Genomic DNA, 19097 nt, shown 5'->3' with positions numbered 1-19097 from the left:
ACTCTTTCTATGAGTACCCCCAATCGGCGACCGCATGAGCGTATGTAGGATTGTTCCAGGTTCTTACGATCCTATGTTTTGAATCTCATGTGTATGATCCTCGTCTGAAACCTCATGTATGTAGTGCAGATGTCATCAGCCTGTAAGTTTACGCTAGTCCTTGAATGCGGAAAGAACAAGTAATATTGATAGATTGGACAAAGGCGAGATTATCTATACTTTCGGACCATCCGCGGCCGTATATCTTCCAAGGTCAATCCAAGGTCACAGTTGGGAGTGGAGGGTGGATGGAGAAGGCTAGAAGCGTCGCTTAAGGGCGAGATGATTGCATTCCGTGTCCGGGAACCAGGGCCACCTATCTTCGAACTATGTTATTTCAGTCAAAGATTGATTTCTGATCGTGTAAATGTCAGCTCACCTAGTGAACGGAAAATTGATGCACATCGAGTTGACCGCGTCACTGCGGTCTTCACTTGAGAAGCCGATGTGAATGTTGAATCACTGATATGTATGGATGCGTCAAGTTCAACCCAACTACCACAGCATTGAGCAATCATTCCGTAACTTGGTTAAGCTGGCCGATGAACACGCTGGGAGATCCAGTGAGCTTGGGACGAGATAATGGCCCAAACCAATTCTTAAAAGATACAAAACAAATGATAAGGTTCACTTTGGGTCTCTCAACCTCGAAAAGGATCTGTGTCATTTTGAACAGTTCCATGTAAAAACAGAGTGTGAATATCAGAAGCCTTTGTTGTATCCATGTTTCTCATAGAATGCCTGCATTCTTTTGACAATTAAATCCAAAGCAGCAAGCCATTTGTCAAGTTCCTCGCTAAGGACATTATCGGTAACAGCTGGACCACCATTTGGATCGGACGCCAATTTCGCGTAAAAATCTTTGCGGTAAGGACAGGCCTTCATTGCGACCTATTTGACCCGTTAATTGATCCATTCAAAATAATGACTGAAATTGCAGGTACGCACGGAAAATATACCTTTCACGATGAAGTTATGGTATTGCTTGAGAGTTCGTTCGTATCCCTTTGTGAAAGCTACTGATAACTCCTCGTTCTCATTCGCTTGAGCATTCAAGAGTGCAGTGCAGGTGAAAGCCAGTCCTCTCAGGAGCCACATCAAGCCTTCGGTAGCCGTCCGTTTCTTTTCTCCCTGTTCGTTCTTCACGAGTTCCTCAAGCGTCGCCGATTGAGTAGGCGCCGCATCATACCGAGCACGGACTTTCTGGAGGAATTTACTTCAGCGTATTGACTTGGATTCGAAGAGCAGAACATACGATGATATTACCCTTCAAATCGGATTGGACGGCAGCAAAAGCAGTCGATCCAAGAATATCTACAGATCATTACTTTCTCTCTCACTTTGAGCAAATCAACATATGCCCATACCAAACAAGCCAAGAACACCTTGAGAAGCTTCGAGAAATGCGAGAGTATCGACGCCAGCGTCGGTAACTGGAACGTCGGCAAAGGACTAAACCAAGAATCATCAAGATGGGTATCGATTTCATGAAAGAGATTATTAGTACTTTGACTGTTTCGAGGTAAGGAGCCATTTCCAAGGTTAGGTCAGAAGGAAAGAACAAAATTGGTGAAGATGGTATGGTGGTGGCTCGTGTAGTGGGTGTGTTGGCAACGTGCCAATAATCTAATCTAATCATCCGGCGCTTAATATCATACTCAAGAAATTGCGCTAGATTGCGTTTTTTCCTTCTCGTTCATCATCTACGCTCTTCAACAATGCCCCACGCAGATTCATCTTTAGTACCAGAGGAGTGAGCAATTGTAGACAATTCTGCAGATTAAGAGTGCCCAACCAATGTCTGAACGAACAGAGTCAAAACGAAATCTCAATTCTGGACCCATGTTCACGGCCAACTTGAACCATTACTTGATGGCCAAAGGAACTGGGTGCGAGTCTGTTCCCCTAAAAAATGCGCGTTACTATTTAATTGACCGCATTTGTGATACTAGGTTTCCAACCTGGCTAATACTTCATCTCTGATCTACAATGCTTTACTCGCATTCCCAACCCACTTCGGACCACATCCTGATAAGGCAGTCAACTGGTGTGGTAAGCCAAGATGATCTTTCCATCGACTTGCATCAAACGACATAGATTTAGGATTCTATATCGACTCCAACCGCTTTCCCAAGTCTACTGATTCCGACGTTGAGGGCAACCGTCTTTTACTTGGACCGTTTTGTGGAAAACCAGCTTGCCAATTCATCAATGTCACACCGGGTAAAGCTCGCGGTGTCTGTGCGGACGCTTTCATGGATGCAGAGACAAAATTAGTGCCAGACGTTGACAGCTATCCGGGACATATAGCTTGCGACGGAGAAACCAAAAGCGAAATAGTGTGCCCTCTGATACATGGAAACCAAGTTCTTGGAGTTCTTGACCTGGATTGCCTTGCTATGAGTGGGTTTGATGAGGACGATCAGAAAGGCCTGGAAAAAATAGTAGAACTGGTAGTAAATGCTTGCGACTGGCATTAAATCTGGAAACATGTTGTGATCTGGTCGTGATTTATGATGTCTGGTTTCTTTCATCTTGTCAATGCTTGATTTAGAATCTTCTAACTTCGAACATCAGGGAGATCCAAAATCACCTCTTTGACATGCAGTGGCAGTTTATCACTATGACCTCTTATGGCTTTCCTATCCGACTATTACAATGGAGGTTATCTGTTTTTCGAAAAATCCCGGCTATCGATGATGAACCAACTAGAATGTACAAATGCATGCTGTGATATTGTATCCAGATTCACGGTAGTACACAATGGTAAATTAAACATTTCCAGGGAACAAATTTAGAAAGGAACAGGCATTGTGGAAAGTTCAAATACTACGGACCCAAGAATGCTCAAAATACAACGGTACTTTCGATGTGGTTCCCCCAAATCCAGAAACTAATTGACAATGGCCGAGCCCAAGATTCAACAAACACCAATACACACATTTTAGGTTGCTTCATGAATATCATGATTATGAACCTTCATTAAACGTGCCCCAAGTAGTAGAAATCCTGCTGGTTAACACGAAATCCTACGAGCTTAAATAGGAATGGGATCATATCAGGCAAACCGAAAAGACATATCATGCTGGAGCATCACAACCAGAACAGTACGGTAGACAATATCACAGCTGAACGCCAACCCGGCTGTCTCGGACTTTTGTCCAGGAAAAGGTTAAGCTTACTCTTCGCGAAGTCATCTATCGGAAGTAAGGAAATAAGGTCGATCTGAGTATACCTGCCCGCTCTTTACTCCCGTGTCCTAGATGATAGGGAGGTTAATAGCACAATCAGGCTCTCCGGATCGCAAGGCCTTTTTCAACGTTGGCTGCCCCTTTTTGCTTTTTCACGTTTTTAGGATGAGGGTCCGAGACGATGCCTTCCGCAATTATGTAGTGACTTTGAGCAGGTGTCGTTATATGAGCGGATACAAATTTGCGGATGAGCAATGATTATCCGTTATTTTACAACTAGACAGGAACATTTCAGGTTCCGGTGGACTCGTTGCACTGGGTTCTAAAGTAGAACTTCGTCCTACCGCGTTGCCCTATACAAAATCAGACAGACATATGTAGTGTATTACTGAGACTCGTTAGTCATCGCGAATTGCATCGTGGTCGAGTTGATCAATGTCCAAATAACTTCATATGCGGGCTATGGTCAGTCCGGCAGCACAGTACTACGTCAATGATTGAGCCAGAGGCTATCCTCGAAGACAGAAACCAAGTTCATGCACCGCGGAGGAAGGAGACGCCTAAGTTGTTTTTCATCAGGGAATTTTCGTGCTTTACCAACGCCCAGCGCATGTAAGTTTTGAAATCTCAGAATTCACCCAATTGTCCTACATTATCTTGTTGAGAAGCCCTCAAAAATGGATGTATGATGCTGCATGTCGTGAAAGTGTTATTTCTACCTCTCGGCGAGGTACAAACAATGCATGCTATTTTACCAGTGACTCGACGTGGTGGAATCATCCGAGAGCACCTGGATCCATTTTTTCAAGTGGAAGATGAATGAATGAACTGAGGTGTAATGGTCTCCTGGACCCCGGTGAACTTCGGTGAACAGCTATAGCTTCATCATGTTACAAATTTTTCGTGCCACCCAATTTATTAGATATGCAAATTAGATGAAAGGCAATAATCCAGGGTAATTAAGTAGGGTTCAGGAAGAGTGTTAGGAAGGACGTTGACTGGCGAACTTTCCGTTTTGAAGGACCCGGATTAGTGCGCATTTGTCACATCAATAAGGATTTATTCGAGTTGTTCGTGTTCAAATCTGGGTTGATCAGTTGACGCATCAGATATCTAGACTCTGGGGATTGAGATTGGTACTCTAAACGTAGCAACTGGGCTGAAATCATACTGGAATCATAATGTACACACTCAGATAATGTGCAAATACATTAATTCGCACGTGATTTCTGCGTTCCCCCGCAGTCCCCCGCTCACCTCCGTGACTCCCGAAAACTGGATGGCAACTGGAGAATGTACAGCAGTAGTTGGGGTTTATGCCAAGACCTGTGCAGAGGCGATTCTGCGAGACAAGTTATTTCAACGAGGCCAGTGGAAATACAGAAAAAATCAAATCCGGTGTTGGACTTTTGCGCCACAAAACTTCCATTTCAATTACTAGTATATGTACATTGGTTCACCTACATTGCTCTCCGCTTCCCCGACTTTTCTTCTCGACATCTCTTGAACTTAGGCGTTCGCGAGAATGGTGAGACGTGCTTACCGTAAAAGAGAAGAAAAAATTCGTATGAAAAACCGCAAAATACCTACAGTCATTTGAGATGGCCATGGGCGGACGTTTTCAATTGATCAGATTCTTTGAGATCGTTCTTACATTCCACCCACATCGCCCCCACCTATCAGCAAGTGATTGAGTATTACCGCAAGGGTTAGTAGGGGTTAGTTCGGTTTCCTCGGAACGCTTTTGAAAAGTCAAGCTTTCCGGATCGGCCGGGGTAAGGTCCAGCCTTGAGCTTGACCTCCATTTACGAGACGAGACTGTCAGAATGCACCATTGTACACAAGAACATCCCGGTGTGCGGCTTTAGCCAATAATAACTCAAATCACTGATTGCCAAACGCCCCTCGAAGCTCATGTTTTCTGCATGGACACGAAATTTCTAGAATATTGACCCGTATTGCAGAGTAATGCAGCAATTTACTTGAACATAAGTAGCATTCAGTCTCATTCAGTACACAAAAAACGCAAACCTTGTTAGCTCCACTCGGAATAGGGTACCCGCGGCTATGGGGCGAATTCGATCTGTTAAAGTAGCTTCCATGCAGGTTGCCTGTAAATATAATCTTGCACAAACTCAAACTTCTCGAGTCTTGAAGCGCGTTTGACTCCCCATAGCCTGCAAGCTCATGTCGATGTCCGTGTCTAGCGGATTACATACTTCAAGTACGTCCACCGATTTTTCTGTCTTTGGAAGGGAAGTAATAGATGTGAGAAATCGTTGGAATCTTACCCTTGGGATCGTGGGATTCTCTCGGATACACCTGCCTTTTATGGGTTATCAATATTTTTTCTTCTGAATTCCATCGGTTCCTAATCTAGTTGCCAGTCTCTAAACTTTAAATCTTCCTCATATGCCAACATCATCACGGCGTTGTTGTTCTTCTGACAGCCTACTAGTTTAAGTGTTTTATACTGATCATCATAACTTTCTTTCTGCCCATCTCCAACTATATATTCACCTCAAGACCTACTAGCTCTTGCAGTTATCTTCATTTTCCCTCCATCCATACACGCTTATAATGCAAAGACCAACATGCACAATGCTCCGCGTCCGCACTCCATCGGATGCACATGCCATCTTTCATGCTGTCTCTTTGAACTTGCTGCCCATCGTCGCCCGTAGACTAGACACTGAAGAACGTCGAGCTATATCTTCAGGTTGTGTCTTCGTTTGGGAAGAAAGAGGTTCCAGCGCTGAAAGTACGGGTGTGAGTCTAAAGTCATTTATTGATTGGCATAATCCGTCCTTTCTGACCTGCACTCTCTAGCTGGGTATCGAACGATGGACAGATTCTATTCGATGGGGACCTAGTCGTGTGAAAGATGTTCGTCCGTTCTATCTTCTCTTCTCAAGGATAACCAATTGAACTTGCGTCAGGAATTCTTATTTTATCATGAAAAAGAGCCCGACGCGGCTGATTTGGAGCTTGCTTCCGAGTCAAATGGCCCGTAAGTCACAAGTTCACACTTTATGTTCTTACTGACGTCTGATCATGATATTTGACGCTTTGACAGTATAACGCCTCATCATTATAGTCGTGGATTTTATCGGGAAAATTTGATAAAACAGACATACTCTGTCTTTGTCGAAACCCCAAGAGGACGTCGCAAATGGCACCTCAGTAGGTTTTCCAATTGACTTCACGAGTGCACCGTTGAGATGTGTTGGGTTATTTTCAGTTGCTTATTTCACTCAAGAATCGCTTGAATTTCTGCATACCATAGACGATATACCTGGTCTTTCGAGCCTTCATGTCCCGCCAGGCAAGTACAAAAGCGCACGCTCAGCGAAGAACGGCAAATCTTCCGCCAGCCCTGTCTATGAGCCACTTGCAATAAATTCTTTCCCAGATGAATCACACACTTTATATCCTTCTCGTCGTCAACTTCACACTGCGCCGACTTATTACAATCCAGCATTCTTGGATGCAAGTCGCCGTCCATCTATGACCACTATTGAACCATCAAGCCCACGTCTGAGATCACCGTCATCCACAGATCGAAGGCGGGTGGAGATTCTTGCGCCACTTGCTTATCTGCAGAACATTCCTCCTCCTCGACGCCACCCCTTGGACGAGGAAGCTTTAATGTCCTTTACGGGATTGCATGTGTAATTCGAAAAACTGCTTGTACCTCTCCTCATGTGGCATGTGTTATGATCCCTTTCAACAGCCCTCATCTTGCCATTTGCTACTTATTCACTAACGCCCACTGATGTTCATAACCGATGCTGTTCTGGCTCTGTGCATAGAATGCTGCCATTTCCGTTATCGATGGTCTTTCGCCGGTTCTGAAATTCTGGACGCCAAATTACTTATGATATCGAGGCCCATCGCTCGATTTAGAACGGACGTTATACCTTGCATTCCATCTTCAATGTTGAACTGTATTACTCACTTAGCTGCTATCGATATTGCTTTGCCTGACTCTGTACTTCCATTGTGTACCGCTTCTCACCGTACGCCCACAACGTTTACGGTCAGCTGTGCTCCGCTTGCTATCACGGAATGTTATCTTTCATTTCATCCGTTGTCGCTTTCTGCCAGACCTCACGACTGATCAACACCCACTGTGATCGGCAATGTGAGTGAGGTTTTTGTTCCCTGCTGCCATAGTCAATTCAAGATATCCACATGGCATTTTGCCAATGGTCGCCCACAGAAAACTCACATATTACCTACAGCACGAGACGTTCAATATGCTGTATTGAAGCTGTCCCCGGGCTATCCTCAATCCATGTCCAAGGTTCAGTTTCTATCGACGGAGAACTACTCTGATGATCACCAGTGGGCTGTAATGTAAATACACACTCCCCCTGATTCATACACGCTGATTATGGCTGATCTTCATCGATACTACTTGATGATTCTTATTACAACTTATTGCGCAGTCAAGACTTGCGTTTGTATCTCGGGTTGAAGATTAGCATTTTTTTCGCTACGGAGTGTATCGACGTTCTAACTACATCCTTGATTATTTTGCCGCTCTGTCAATGAACGACGCTAATTGACTATGGCGGAGTCATTTCAAGTACCAGTACATTAGGAACTCGAAGCAGTATAATCAAATGATGCAAGGCTATGGATGATCAGAGGGCGCGATGGACAGATACACGCCACAGTAGCGCTTATCCCAAGAAGTGATGATTCTACCAGGATGGATTATTTTGGTTCGTTCTCAGGATCTTGGGTGATCCTGGATATGTATTCAAATCCTAACTAGACCCTCCAATTCCTGTGGAGTGGGGAAGTATGCGGCGCAGATAGGAGCTCGAGAAAGACGCTGTTCGAGAATGGGACATTATTCTCATTTCATCCGGACCCGGGCTCCTAACCTTGAGTGTGATGCTGGTGGGATCGAGACGGCATCGGAACAGATATTGTGCACTTAAAGAAATTCTATATTTTTTCGGGAGTTTATAGAATTTGTTCACCCGGGATTCTCACTGTTTAGTTCGCGGGGTGGGTTTAAGCAGATGAGGTAGCAATCTGGGCTTCATTGCAGAACAATATAGCTGCAAGGGGATATACAAGAACAAGGTCGGAGAACAAGAAATAATATTATGAATTCCGGCCGAACTTTGTGACGAGTGCCAGCTCGATGAGCGGCTAATGAGTCTAAGTAGCGTCTCGGTTTATCGGGATATAACCCTTGAAAGCGGAGTCAAAGTCAGGTCATGCGTGGTTAGAGGCTTCAAGTTGCTTCATGTAGACAAGTGCTTAGACATAAGTACATAGCAAACGAAGGAATCGCGCGAAAAACAAGAAAAAACTTACCAACCGAGGTCACGAATGGCTTACGGGTGCTTACAAAAATCGGGGGATGTTGACGTATGGCCGGCACAAGACCAATTTTACCCGAAGCTCGACGGTGGTGCATCGGGGATGCTCCTTTCTGAAATTCAATATCAGTTCCTGTTGAAGACCAGGGGACCAGACTTACAATACCTGGTTTTGCTTCCCGCCCCTACTGATTGCTCATGAACTCATGCATCCGGGTCCCTCTGCTAACTTCATATTCAAAAAGAAATCCCTTCTCAAGGAATCCTTTTGAATATCGGGGTCACGGTGTATTTTTTGAGTTCCTACTACCGGAGTCTATGTTTCCGGAGACCAGGATGTATAGGGCATAGACAGGGCTGTAGTGAAATAGCAGCCCTATGCATGTGGGCCGAATGTCAAACTTAGTTTTGACGTTGGAGAACGAAGGTTTGAGAGGCTTCAAGAATGGTACCAGGTGGCGATGCAGGTGCAGTGTGCAGGTAGTGTAGTATGTGTGAATGTCAATAATGCCTAGTCCACTCAAATTCGCCGGTTACAAGTATGGAGATGCAACTGATAGGCAATAAAAAGGCACAAACATACATACATAGCTAATACGGCATAGTATCCTTGTTGCCACATTAACTGTGATTCTGGGGGGATGCTCCGTTGAATCAGAATCCTGTCTTTTGTTTGCGTTAAGGGATCGGTGTCACTGCAGGATGAGCGATACATCACTACATGTTGAACCGCAAGTGCGATCGTACCGGTGAACCGACGACCGAACTGCCCACCTCGAACAGGCATGGTGTTTCATGTGGTTTTATGCTCCCGTGGAGAGATTGAGGAGATAGAACGAGATAGCGTAGTTTCATGCTCTAAGCCTGGATGTGTTCGAGGTTTCTCTCTTCACGTTCAGGTTCCAGTTTTCTCTCAGGCTGGTGCCCAGCGTATTGCGGCATTTCGAACAGCAAGTTGAAACCTAGTAATGCTTATAACATAGCATGGCATATCAGTCGTTTGAATGGAACGCTTGTAAACAAAACAAAAAACCCTGTAACGTTTTAGTATATTCCAGGATACCAGGGCTGGCTCGGATCCAGAACTAGTATTTTGCGAGCCCGAAAATTAGCGGAGTAGGTTATCGAGATTCGACAGACACGGGTTGTGGACTGACTGACTAACCCGGGAACTGACCCGGATGTGGGAGGGGGCGATGGTGAACGAAGCAAATGGGTGAGGCTGACCAAAAGTCCATCTGAATCGAAGGACGGAAGATTGTTGTGCACTGCACTGAGAAGCGTTGGTGTGTGTTATTAACAGAAAAACCATCGAAGGGAAACGTACGGACGGAGAGTGAATTTATCGCATGGCTTGAAGGCGGCGGAGATTAGGAAAGAGAAAGAGGTTATAGAGCAGGTCGTGGATGAGCTGTGTATGAGACGTATGAAAAAAAACACAAAAACGAGGAATGACCTAACAATCTCCTCGCTGAACTTGGGTGACGCAAATCAGCCTAACATACGCAAGGTTAACTAGATTATCCTGGAGGTGCCAGGAGGTCAGGTAAAGTTAAGGGTTGATAGCAGAGGAGCCTCACCTCCGAGTCGCACACGACCGAAAGAAACACATCCTGATGAGATGAACAGATAAAATCTATGAAGAAAAGGCGGCTCCAGAAGACCATTTTGAATATTTAGCTACGAATTTAAGATCTATACTTTCGAGCCTTGAATCATTGAGACTCACAAGCCCAATGCAACGCACTGACATATTATCTTAGGATCGAAATTTAGGCTGACGAAAGGCTACTGGCAGAACTGAATTATTTAATCTTTACGGTTGAACATCAAAGATATAACGTACGTACGTTGTCCCCGGACTCCAAAGTTGAGATTGAGGATGCACATAAAAATACGAGCGAAAAATATTCGAGTTGAATGCCATACTGACACACACATACAAGCACTGCGTCAATACCGGGTCTAATTTAAGCACCAGTCTACTAATACCTTGGAAAGTGCTTGCACTGCAGCCCCAATGGTGAGCTGCTTCCGCCGCTGCAGTCTGTAGTAGCTTGCTATAACATCGTGGTGAAACGAACAAAAAGGAGCGAGACGAGGTCTCCACTGAAAAAGGTGGGATGTTTTCCGCAGAACATTTTTTCCTTCCGTCTGATATTCCGATCTGGCAGCAAGTGATGTATATCATCACTTGTGGCTTGCCGGTAACCACCCCGCAGCTCCCGTGAATCCAGTTCGCTCTTCATGCATTGACGCCTCTCATTTGAACCGAATTGACATTGACTTTGTTCAAAGAAGATAAAGATGAACCCGTTGTTGCCCCAAGGCTCTAGTGTTCGTTGATTGGTATGTAGTTGGTAGTTGGTAGTTGGTAATTGATAGGTGAACGTTGAAGGTAGGCCTAAAGCAGTCGGCTCTACGAGATTGTCGGTGTCAAAACGAGAAATCTAACAAGGTTTCTATGTTAACGACAACCTATAGAGGGCTTGGTCACTAGGCTACGTTGAACATGGAAACGTCGATGGGCGGCATTAGGTGAATCCGATTCCCTTCCGTGTCGAAAACCGCTACACCAAAAGCACTTCACAACCCAGCTACCAAGATAACAAGTAGTAAGTAAAACAAGAACAACACAAACTTAGGAAGTTGAAATTCATTCAGAATCAATAATCACCAATCAATTTCGAGTCGAAGACAAAGAGGTCTCACTTGTCATTGATTTTTGATATCCCGCATATTCACTTCATTCATGGAATCATCACCGACTCGAGCTCCGTGTCGTAGATTACTTGAGTAGCAGATAGTGGTGGCAGGGTAATAAGATGATCGATGGTAGCCCGTCGGCGGTGACTCGGAGACATTTGCGATAGAATCCATTAAGATGAAGTAGACACTCGCTAGTAGTGCAGTGACTGGTTCGAACTGGTCCCCGAGTTCTGGGTGCTGTATGTATGTTATTGGTGAGGCCTTAAGCTTAAGCTTCAAGCCCCGCTCAACCCAACGAGAAAGGACACAGCTAACCTCCCCCAAAACCTCCTCGAGCTCCCCCATTGCTCCACAAGCTCTGGGAACTCGATCTAGGTAACGTCGAAGCTACTCCTTACATCGAACTACGTGCCGCTTCTCCGTTACCACCTCCAACACTCGAGGACATCCACCCTTAAGCCCCAGTTCCCGGGACCTCCCCTTCTGGGCATATATCTTCTCAGGAGCTTGTACACTTGAGACCTACTCTCCCTACAACCTATTCGATCTCACGTTGACGTTCTAGCGAGTACAACTCCTCCTACGCAACGTTACTAGGTTTCGTATCTCTACCTTCCCTATCTACGCCTTAGGGACCTCCCTGGACCTTACAGGAACCCCTTCAAGGGTCACATCTCTCAATCCCAGCCACTACTAGGTCATTCCCGTCCTCGGTCGCGGTTTCCATAGCTCCCTTCAAGCTCCAGCTTGCTCCTAGCATGCTACAATGTAAACTCCTCATACCAAAACCTACCCTAAGACCTATTCTGACCCAGGTCTTACATTATACCAAGTTCTCCCATCACCGAATGGACTCGTCGCGACGTCAACGGAATGACCTTCTAGTTCCAAGATCGAATCAAAGAAACAAAAGAGCGCCTTATCTCGTGGAAACACGACACAAGCTCAAAAGTCAAACCAGGCTGCTAGCTCCACTGTCATCACGGTGGCAGCTGGTCAACGTCTGATGTCCATCCCGGAACAGTCGTTCGGGGATGAAACCACTACCAACGTAAGGACCCCCGAGGGACGTCAACCTGCGGTTCAGGAGCCTCCTCCAGTGGAACCTGGGATGGGACCACCACAACGGAGGTATACCTCCATGGGTTATGCCCAACCCACCAGTAGTCCCATGGGAGGTTTCGCCTACTCCCCTACCTGGGGAACGAGAGGACCTTCCCCTGGACCGGTACCGCAGCTAGACATGGAGTCAGCTTTGAACGCGGGTGGAAGAGTCAGCGGCCAAGTAGCCGCTATGAAAAGGATACAAGGGGAGAATACGGATCCTCTTACAATAAGACAACAGGAGAAACTTCCGGAGAGGAGGGTATCACCTGCAGTCTCTGAACAGTCTCGAACGTCATCCAGGAGGCTACCGACTCCTCCCATACAGTCCCTTAACCCTCCTCCCCCGAGACGAGGAGGTTCACTCTCCGGCCTCTTGAAGAGTCCAGCTATGAACACGCCTAACTGGGAGCATACTCATGCACTCCATCATAGTAGGACCAACTTCCCAGTGCAACCGTTGTCTGAAATGACATTGCGTCTGGAAGACGTCATTCGAATTCAGGAGTGTATCCCGGAGGACGTAGCTATGGTCTTAAGGGAGGTATTGGAGTCGATGGGGATCGAAATATTAGGAGACAGTCTTGAATTCTCAGACCTATGAGTACAGTTCCTAACGGTGGGAACTCAACTGGAAATAGACCTCCCAGAGAAGGCCCAGTGGTGGCTGATGACCCCAACAAATCGATCAGACTTTCTCAGGTTGTATAACGTCTTACTGGATCCCGAGCGGATGTTAGAATTGCTAGAGGCAGAGGCTCGTTATGGACGATCGTTCCGAAATGCGAGGGGAATACTTCCCCTTCTCCGTCATACCCATGGAAACGAGAAGGATTTCTGTGGCGAAGCGGGTCTGCGTATATTGTACCGAGCATCTAACTACAGATCGGGAGCAGTATGATTCGAACCTCCCCCTTCGAGGGTTAATATCCCGAACTATCAGGCTATCCAAATACTTCGGAACGCAAACCTAGCGGCGGCAGCAGCTAAAATCGATGAGGAAAGTAATGAGGATGCTAACGCAATCGCTACAAAAAATTGTAGACACAGGAGATACACCACGGCTCACCTCCTGGCCCCAGTGGAGTCAATGCCTGATCAGGATAGTCCTGTCCGGGTCCGTAGCGGACAGACGGTATACACGTACATGCCCATGAGGCATATGCACCAGCTTCTGGTGAGGAGTGACCTGACACCGGACGTTACTAGCGGAATCAGACACTCTGATGCTGTCAGAGGAACTTTCTGGATCGAATCTAGAAAGAGCCTTGGAATTTGGTCGCAGATAATTGGGGAACCTCGTACATGGTTCAATGCGAACCAGAGAATGCAGGGGAGTTCCCTCTGGAGCAATTTGACCCGAAAGGGCAGCTCCATGGTTCTGATGGTTGTTTCCGGGGGCAGAAACATGCATCGTCCAGAAATAACTAGGTTCCTGAATTTCTTAACCCCGGCAATATGGCCACGAGGAGTCCCCAGTTGCGCTCGGGAACCTCCCCCACTGTACATGCCCTGGGTCAAAATTCGACCCCTCCCCCCAGAGTTAACCTGCAAACGAAACTGGTAACGCCAGTCTCGACACAGCGGTACCAGTTTGGGGAGGTAAGGATGGATGGTGCACAACATTCATCACGGATCTACGGACAAGATCTGACAGCTCGGCTGGTTCCCAACCCTGTACACGTTCCTCCAAGACTGAGCAATCCATCAGTCATACCCTATCAAGGATCGGTATCGATGCAATCTCAGGCAGTGGGAGCGGAGAGTCAAAGGAGTCCGAACCAACGAAGAGGTGGTACCCCCGCAGGGAGCTCCTTTTGGAACTCCCTTTGTAACTGGAACTCAGATGAACCGATCTGGCATGACGGTCGACTCGGCACGCTCTCAGGAGTCGGCTGTAATGATCCAACAGCAGGCTCAAGTCATTGAGATGCTTCAGGAACAACTCCGTGAGGTAAAGAAAGGATTCACAACGGGGGAAGTACCGACTGGAGGACCCCTTTCCAAAACAGGAAACACGGCGGGATTATTCGGGCGAGCACCTAGGGTAAGGAGAGAATACATGAGGGAAGGTCCTTCTCCTGTAGTTCCCCAGCCAAGGAGCTGGCAAGCTACGGAACCAATATCCTTTAACCAAAACACTCCTACAGGAGCTAAGGATGGAAACCCCCAGGTAGAACAAGCAGGACAGATCCCGGCAACTCCGAGTGTGGACCGACGACATATTCACGAATGGGGAGCCCGAGTGCAAAGAGCTGAACTAGGGGAGTATGTGAGACCAGAAGGAGGAGTGTACGCGTTGGAAAACGAGGGAGGAGGCAAAGGCGGTTTTAACCCCCCTCCTAGAGTACCTCCCCCACATTTTTCTAGTCAATCGAGAGATCGAGAACGACCTCTGAGTCAAGGGGGACAGGGTCAAAGAGAACAGGGAGGAAGGAGCGGGGGAGGGGCACCACCTCCGCCTCCTCCTCCTCCACCACCTTCCGGGGGACCGGGTGATAGTAATTCGGAAGGTTCCGACGAGGGGGAACAGAACCAATCGAGTAGGAATGGTGGTAGGAGAGAGGAGGACAGAGGAGAGCTCCCCACTGGAGCTCCTGAAGTACCTCCAACACGCTATGACCTGGACCAACCCTGGTACTACGATCCAAGACAAGGTTGGCACCGTAAGGCAGCTCCTAGACCTCCCAACGAGGGACGGAGTACGTGGGAGAGCAACAAAGAAAAAAATCGGATTACCATTGAGTTGAAGCTCGATGTCGGTAAGATTGAAAGCTTCGCAGGTGACGACCGGTCTGCATGGAAGACGTGGGTCCTCAGTTTGGAAAGGATGTTTGGAGTACGTCCTACCATCTATGCTCGTGAAAAGGACAAGTGCGCTTCGGCAGCCAGCCATCTCACTGGTGCAGCACTCTCCCACTTTGACACATTGAATCGGCAACAACTGAAGGGGGAGTACACCTGCCTCGAGGACTGGACGGAGTTTAAACGAGAGTTTGGTGTAAGACCTGGGTCAAAATATGTCTTAGGGTAGGTTTTGGTATGTGGAGGTTTATGTTGTAGCGTGCTAGGAGCAGGCTGGAGCTCGAAGGGAGCTACGGGAACCGCGACCGAGGACGGGAATGACCTAGTAGTGGCTGGAACGACGGGATGGTGACCCTTGAGGGATTCCTAGGAGGTCCAGGGAGGTCCCTAAGGCGCAGGGAGGTTAAGGAAGAGTGCGGGACCGTACTATATTGCGTAGTAGGAGTTGTACTCGCTAGAACGTCAATATAGGATCGAGTAGGTCATATGTATAGATGGGTCTCGAGGTGGTAAGCTCCCGAGAAGGGATGTGCCAGGAAGGGTAGGTCCCTGGGGGCTAGGCTTGAGGATGGACGTCCTCAAGTGTGGGAGGTGGTAACGGAGAAGCAGTACGTAGTCCGACGTGAGGGGTAGCTTCGACGTTACCTAGATTGAGGTCCTGAAGCCTATAGAAGAGCTAGGGAGCTCGAGGAGGTTTGGGGAGGTTAGCTCACCAAGGCGGTAGGCGTTGGGGAGCTTTAGTATTGTTCGAGGGAGCTCGGGAACTCACTCGGATTGCTTAGACGTAAAGTAAAAGCGTGTATTGGGTCGTATAGACGATCACAGAGACGATAGACAAGAGTTGAGAGAAACAGAGGTAATGAAACAGAGAGTAAAGAGAAATCTGTATGGTTAGCAGGTACAAAGGGACAGGGACTGGACCTATGCAAAAGGGTGTGTGTTCAAAATATACCAAGCTGGGCTTCTGGACGCTACTGGACTGATTAAATACGTATAGGGAAGTTAACAAAGAGACATAGTACGAAACGGGCACTTAATGGGGTTTCTAAGTACATGAGGACGGACAGGAGGACGGAATGATGGGCGCATGTGCGGGGTTCCAGGACCCTGTCGTGTAGTGGTTCAGTTGCATTGAGGGGAACTAAGGATCTTGGAGGTTGTTCTAGCAGCGAGGAGGTTTGCGGGGCGTTGGGAGTGTTCTCAGGGGTTCAGGGAAGTGGGCTGAGGAGGTAAGGGGACTGAGGAGGTAAGGGGACTGAGGAGGTTGGGAATTATGTTAAGGAGCTTGTGGGCTATGGAATTCGGGGCGAGACATGACATTCGGTTCCAAATTTGGACCCATTGACGAAGCAGACGAGGCAAGGAGGAGATTGGCCTGGATGAAGCAAATGCCGGAGGAAAGCTTTGCCAACTTCTTCATTCGCTTCAACGAATACGCTCCTCTGACCGGGTTTAACGACGAGGCTCTGATAACATACCTCAACTGGTTACCTCTACAGGTTGTTACCGGAAGGGAAGAACCTCAATCCTACGACGAGTGGACTCGAGTGTTCACGAAGTTGGATGGAGCTGTACGTGCACAAGCGGAGAGTTTGAGGAACCTCCACGGCGAAAAAACACTGCACGGATGGCTGAGTCGCTTCCCCGGGTTGGAGGTGGCACCTGAAGCCCCTTACAAGTCCCCCTTGCGTAGGGAATGAGATCGAGCTGACGTCTGGACCTCCAATCCGAAACCAGCTGTGACAGGGAGGTTCCAAAACAGGTCCAACTGGAAAGAGGGACGACAGAGGGCGTCCGCAGCTTGGGGGGAAGGAGAAAGTTACGATAGCGAAAATCGAGAGGAGGACGAAGACTGCTGTCACTGCAGGGATGGAGGAGAATGGACTGAAGCGGTCCTCCGAGCAGGAGTTACCGATACCGGGAGGAAATGGACTCCTGAGGAAAGAGCGGAGAAGTGGAGGAGACGAAGGCAGGAGCTCTGCATGCGTTGTGGACGAAAGGAGCACTGGGCAAAGGACTGCCCTAACCCAGAATTGTTAGAACGTCCAGCGGAGGATCAAGGGAGCTCAGAGAGAGCTTCCAAGGCCGATTCAACTCGAGGAAGAGGGACGGCCAACCAAGGGGGAGGTCGTAAGGATGATTCAACTTGTCCTTTAGAACGGATCTGCGAAGCCACGCAACACCTTCGCCTACCACAATAAGAGCTGCACTCGCGGGGAGTCAGCCAGCTCGTCTCACGTCCCGATCCTACAACTCCTTCATCATCCTTACATGCTTTCCGTTCTCCGACCTCGATGAAGACAAAGAATATGCCACACTAGTGGATAGTGAAGCAACTAGATGCTTCATAGACAAAACCGTCGCTATGCGACATCCCGAAAATTTGGTTGACCTAACAAACAGCATCCCTTTGGAGCTGTTCGACGGACAACCTACCTCCGCAGGATTGATAACTCAGACCTATACTGACCAGATCAGTTTTGTGGATGGAACAATTCACAAGGTGGAGTTCCTAGTGACTCGATTACACCCCACGGCTCCGATTGTGCTAGGACTGCCGTGGGTACGCCTGCACAACCCAGTAATTGACTGGAAGGAACTTTGCCTGACGTTCCAGGACCGAAACGTCCGAATCTCAGCAGCCCTTGCGTCAGAAATTGTCCAACCAGGCGCCGAGGGAGGTACTGAGGAGCTAGGAAGGGGGGTAAACTCTCCAACCACCTCCTGAAACTCCGCAACCACCTCCAGAAGTTCAACCTCCTCCGGAAGCCCCCCTTAGAGCTCCAAGAACGGGGGTGAAACTAGAGGAAGTAAAGGATGAAGAGTACGAGACAAGTCAACCAGGTCCACACGAGTTATTCCCCTCGGATAAAAATCTAGGGCCAGACGACCCAATACTTATGGGGATAAATGAATGGCTAGCATTCGCGAGCAAAAGCATGGAACAAGAGGTGGAGGAAATCCTCGAGGCCGGACGATCCGCCATGGAGAAAGTAACTCCGCAACCAGCGAAGGATTCAGAGGAGGCCTATCAAAAGTGGAAGAGTAGGGACCTGAACCGATCCTCCTCCTGGCCTGGAGCTAAGCAAAAAGTCCGGTGGAGGAAGAAAAGGAGGGAACACGGACCTTATCCCGACCTCCCTACCCTAGACATCGAAAGCCTGAACATACCCAAGATTCCTTCAAGGTCTGGCCTGACTCCCAAGGGTTCAATAAGACATAACAACTTCCGAAGAAAGCAGCTCATAGTGGGGACCCATGTGGTGGAACGAAAATCGGATCCCACCATACAAGGGAAACCCATCAGCTTAATAGGAGCAGCTGGGATGGATCGTCTACTGAGGGAGGGAACCCCAGCGTACTTCCTTCATATATCGCCCACGAAGGAGGAGTCCCCTACCGAAGAAATGCTCCGGGCGAGTGATAGCAACGACCCAGGAAGAGTGCAGCAACCAAAGGATCCTGAGAGTGGGAGCCCTAGTCCAGAACAAGGGGGGGTCGTAAAGGAGCTCGATGAAGAAGCATCGAAGCGTCAGGAGACGGAGGAGTCAAAGAAATCCATTCTCGTCCAATACCAGGACTACCTGGACGTATTCTCACCCGGAGAAGCCAGAACGCTACCTCCGCACCGACCCTACGATATCAAAATCGAAACGGAGGGAGATGCAATACCTCCCATAGGGAAGCTCTACAACATGTCGGAGAAGGAGCTGAAATCTCCCAAGGAGTACATCGACGAGATGTTGGGAAAGGGGTTCATACGATCCTCCAGCTCCCCCGCGGGAGCTCCTGTCTTGTTTGCCAAGAAAAAGGATGGTACCCTGCGACTCTGCATCGACTATCGAGCTCTGAACAAGATTACGAAGAAGAATAGGTACCCTCTACCACTGATAGGCACCTTGGTGGA

At 47.9% G+C, this 19097-nt stretch overlaps 4 protein-coding genes across 4 annotated transcripts; 2 read left to right on the top strand and 2 right to left on the bottom strand.

Annotated features, from left to right (window-relative positions):
- Positions 1-741: 741 nt before the first annotated feature.
- Positions 742-1573, bottom strand: C8R40DRAFT_1173275 (glycolipid transfer protein domain-containing protein; the record flags this gene model as incomplete). Its single annotated transcript, XM_046231997.1, has 5 exons — positions 742-930; positions 988-1242; positions 1295-1353; positions 1407-1491; positions 1547-1573. The coding sequence occupies 5 exons, from the start codon at positions 1571-1573 to the stop codon at positions 742-744; spliced, it is 615 nt and encodes a 204-aa protein (XP_046083959.1).
- Positions 1574-1757: 184 nt separating this feature from the next.
- Positions 1758-2519, top strand: C8R40DRAFT_1051517 (GAF domain-like protein; the record flags this gene model as incomplete). The annotated part of the gene is made up of 4 exons (XM_046224709.1): positions 1758-1792; positions 1853-1928; positions 1992-2091; positions 2143-2519. The coding sequence occupies 4 exons, from the start codon at positions 1758-1760 to the stop codon at positions 2517-2519; spliced, it is 588 nt and encodes a 195-aa protein (XP_046083958.1).
- Positions 2520-5810: 3291 nt separating this feature from the next.
- C8R40DRAFT_1051413 (Gti1/Pac2 family-domain-containing protein) lies at positions 5811-6905 on the top strand (the record flags this gene model as incomplete). Its single annotated transcript, XM_046224702.1, has 6 exons — positions 5811-5999; positions 6060-6116; positions 6170-6240; positions 6307-6413; positions 6472-6672; positions 6790-6905. 6 exons carry the CDS (start codon positions 5811-5813, stop codon positions 6903-6905), a joined length of 741 nt encoding a protein of 246 aa, XP_046083957.1.
- A 1908-nt stretch (positions 6906-8813) lies between these two features.
- Positions 8814-9666, bottom strand: C8R40DRAFT_425760 (uncharacterized protein). The gene is made up of 4 exons (XM_046235030.1): positions 9606-9666; positions 9347-9543; positions 9160-9234; positions 8814-9091 (listed from the first exon to the last, which is right to left on the bottom strand). The coding sequence occupies exons 2-4, from the start codon at positions 9367-9369 to the stop codon at positions 8854-8856; spliced, it is 336 nt and encodes a 111-aa protein (XP_046083956.1). The 5' UTR covers positions 9370-9543; positions 9606-9666; the 3' UTR covers positions 8814-8853.
- Between the last annotated feature and the right edge of the window lie 9431 nt (positions 9667-19097).

This window comes from Lentinula edodes (genome assembly GCF_021015755.1).
Source record: "Lentinula edodes strain Le(Bin) 0899 ss11 chromosome Unknown C8R40scaffold_29, whole genome shotgun sequence".
Classification (NCBI taxonomy): domain Eukaryota; kingdom Fungi; phylum Basidiomycota; class Agaricomycetes; order Agaricales; family Omphalotaceae; genus Lentinula; species Lentinula edodes.
This window is presented reverse-complemented; position numbering and strand designations above follow the sequence as displayed.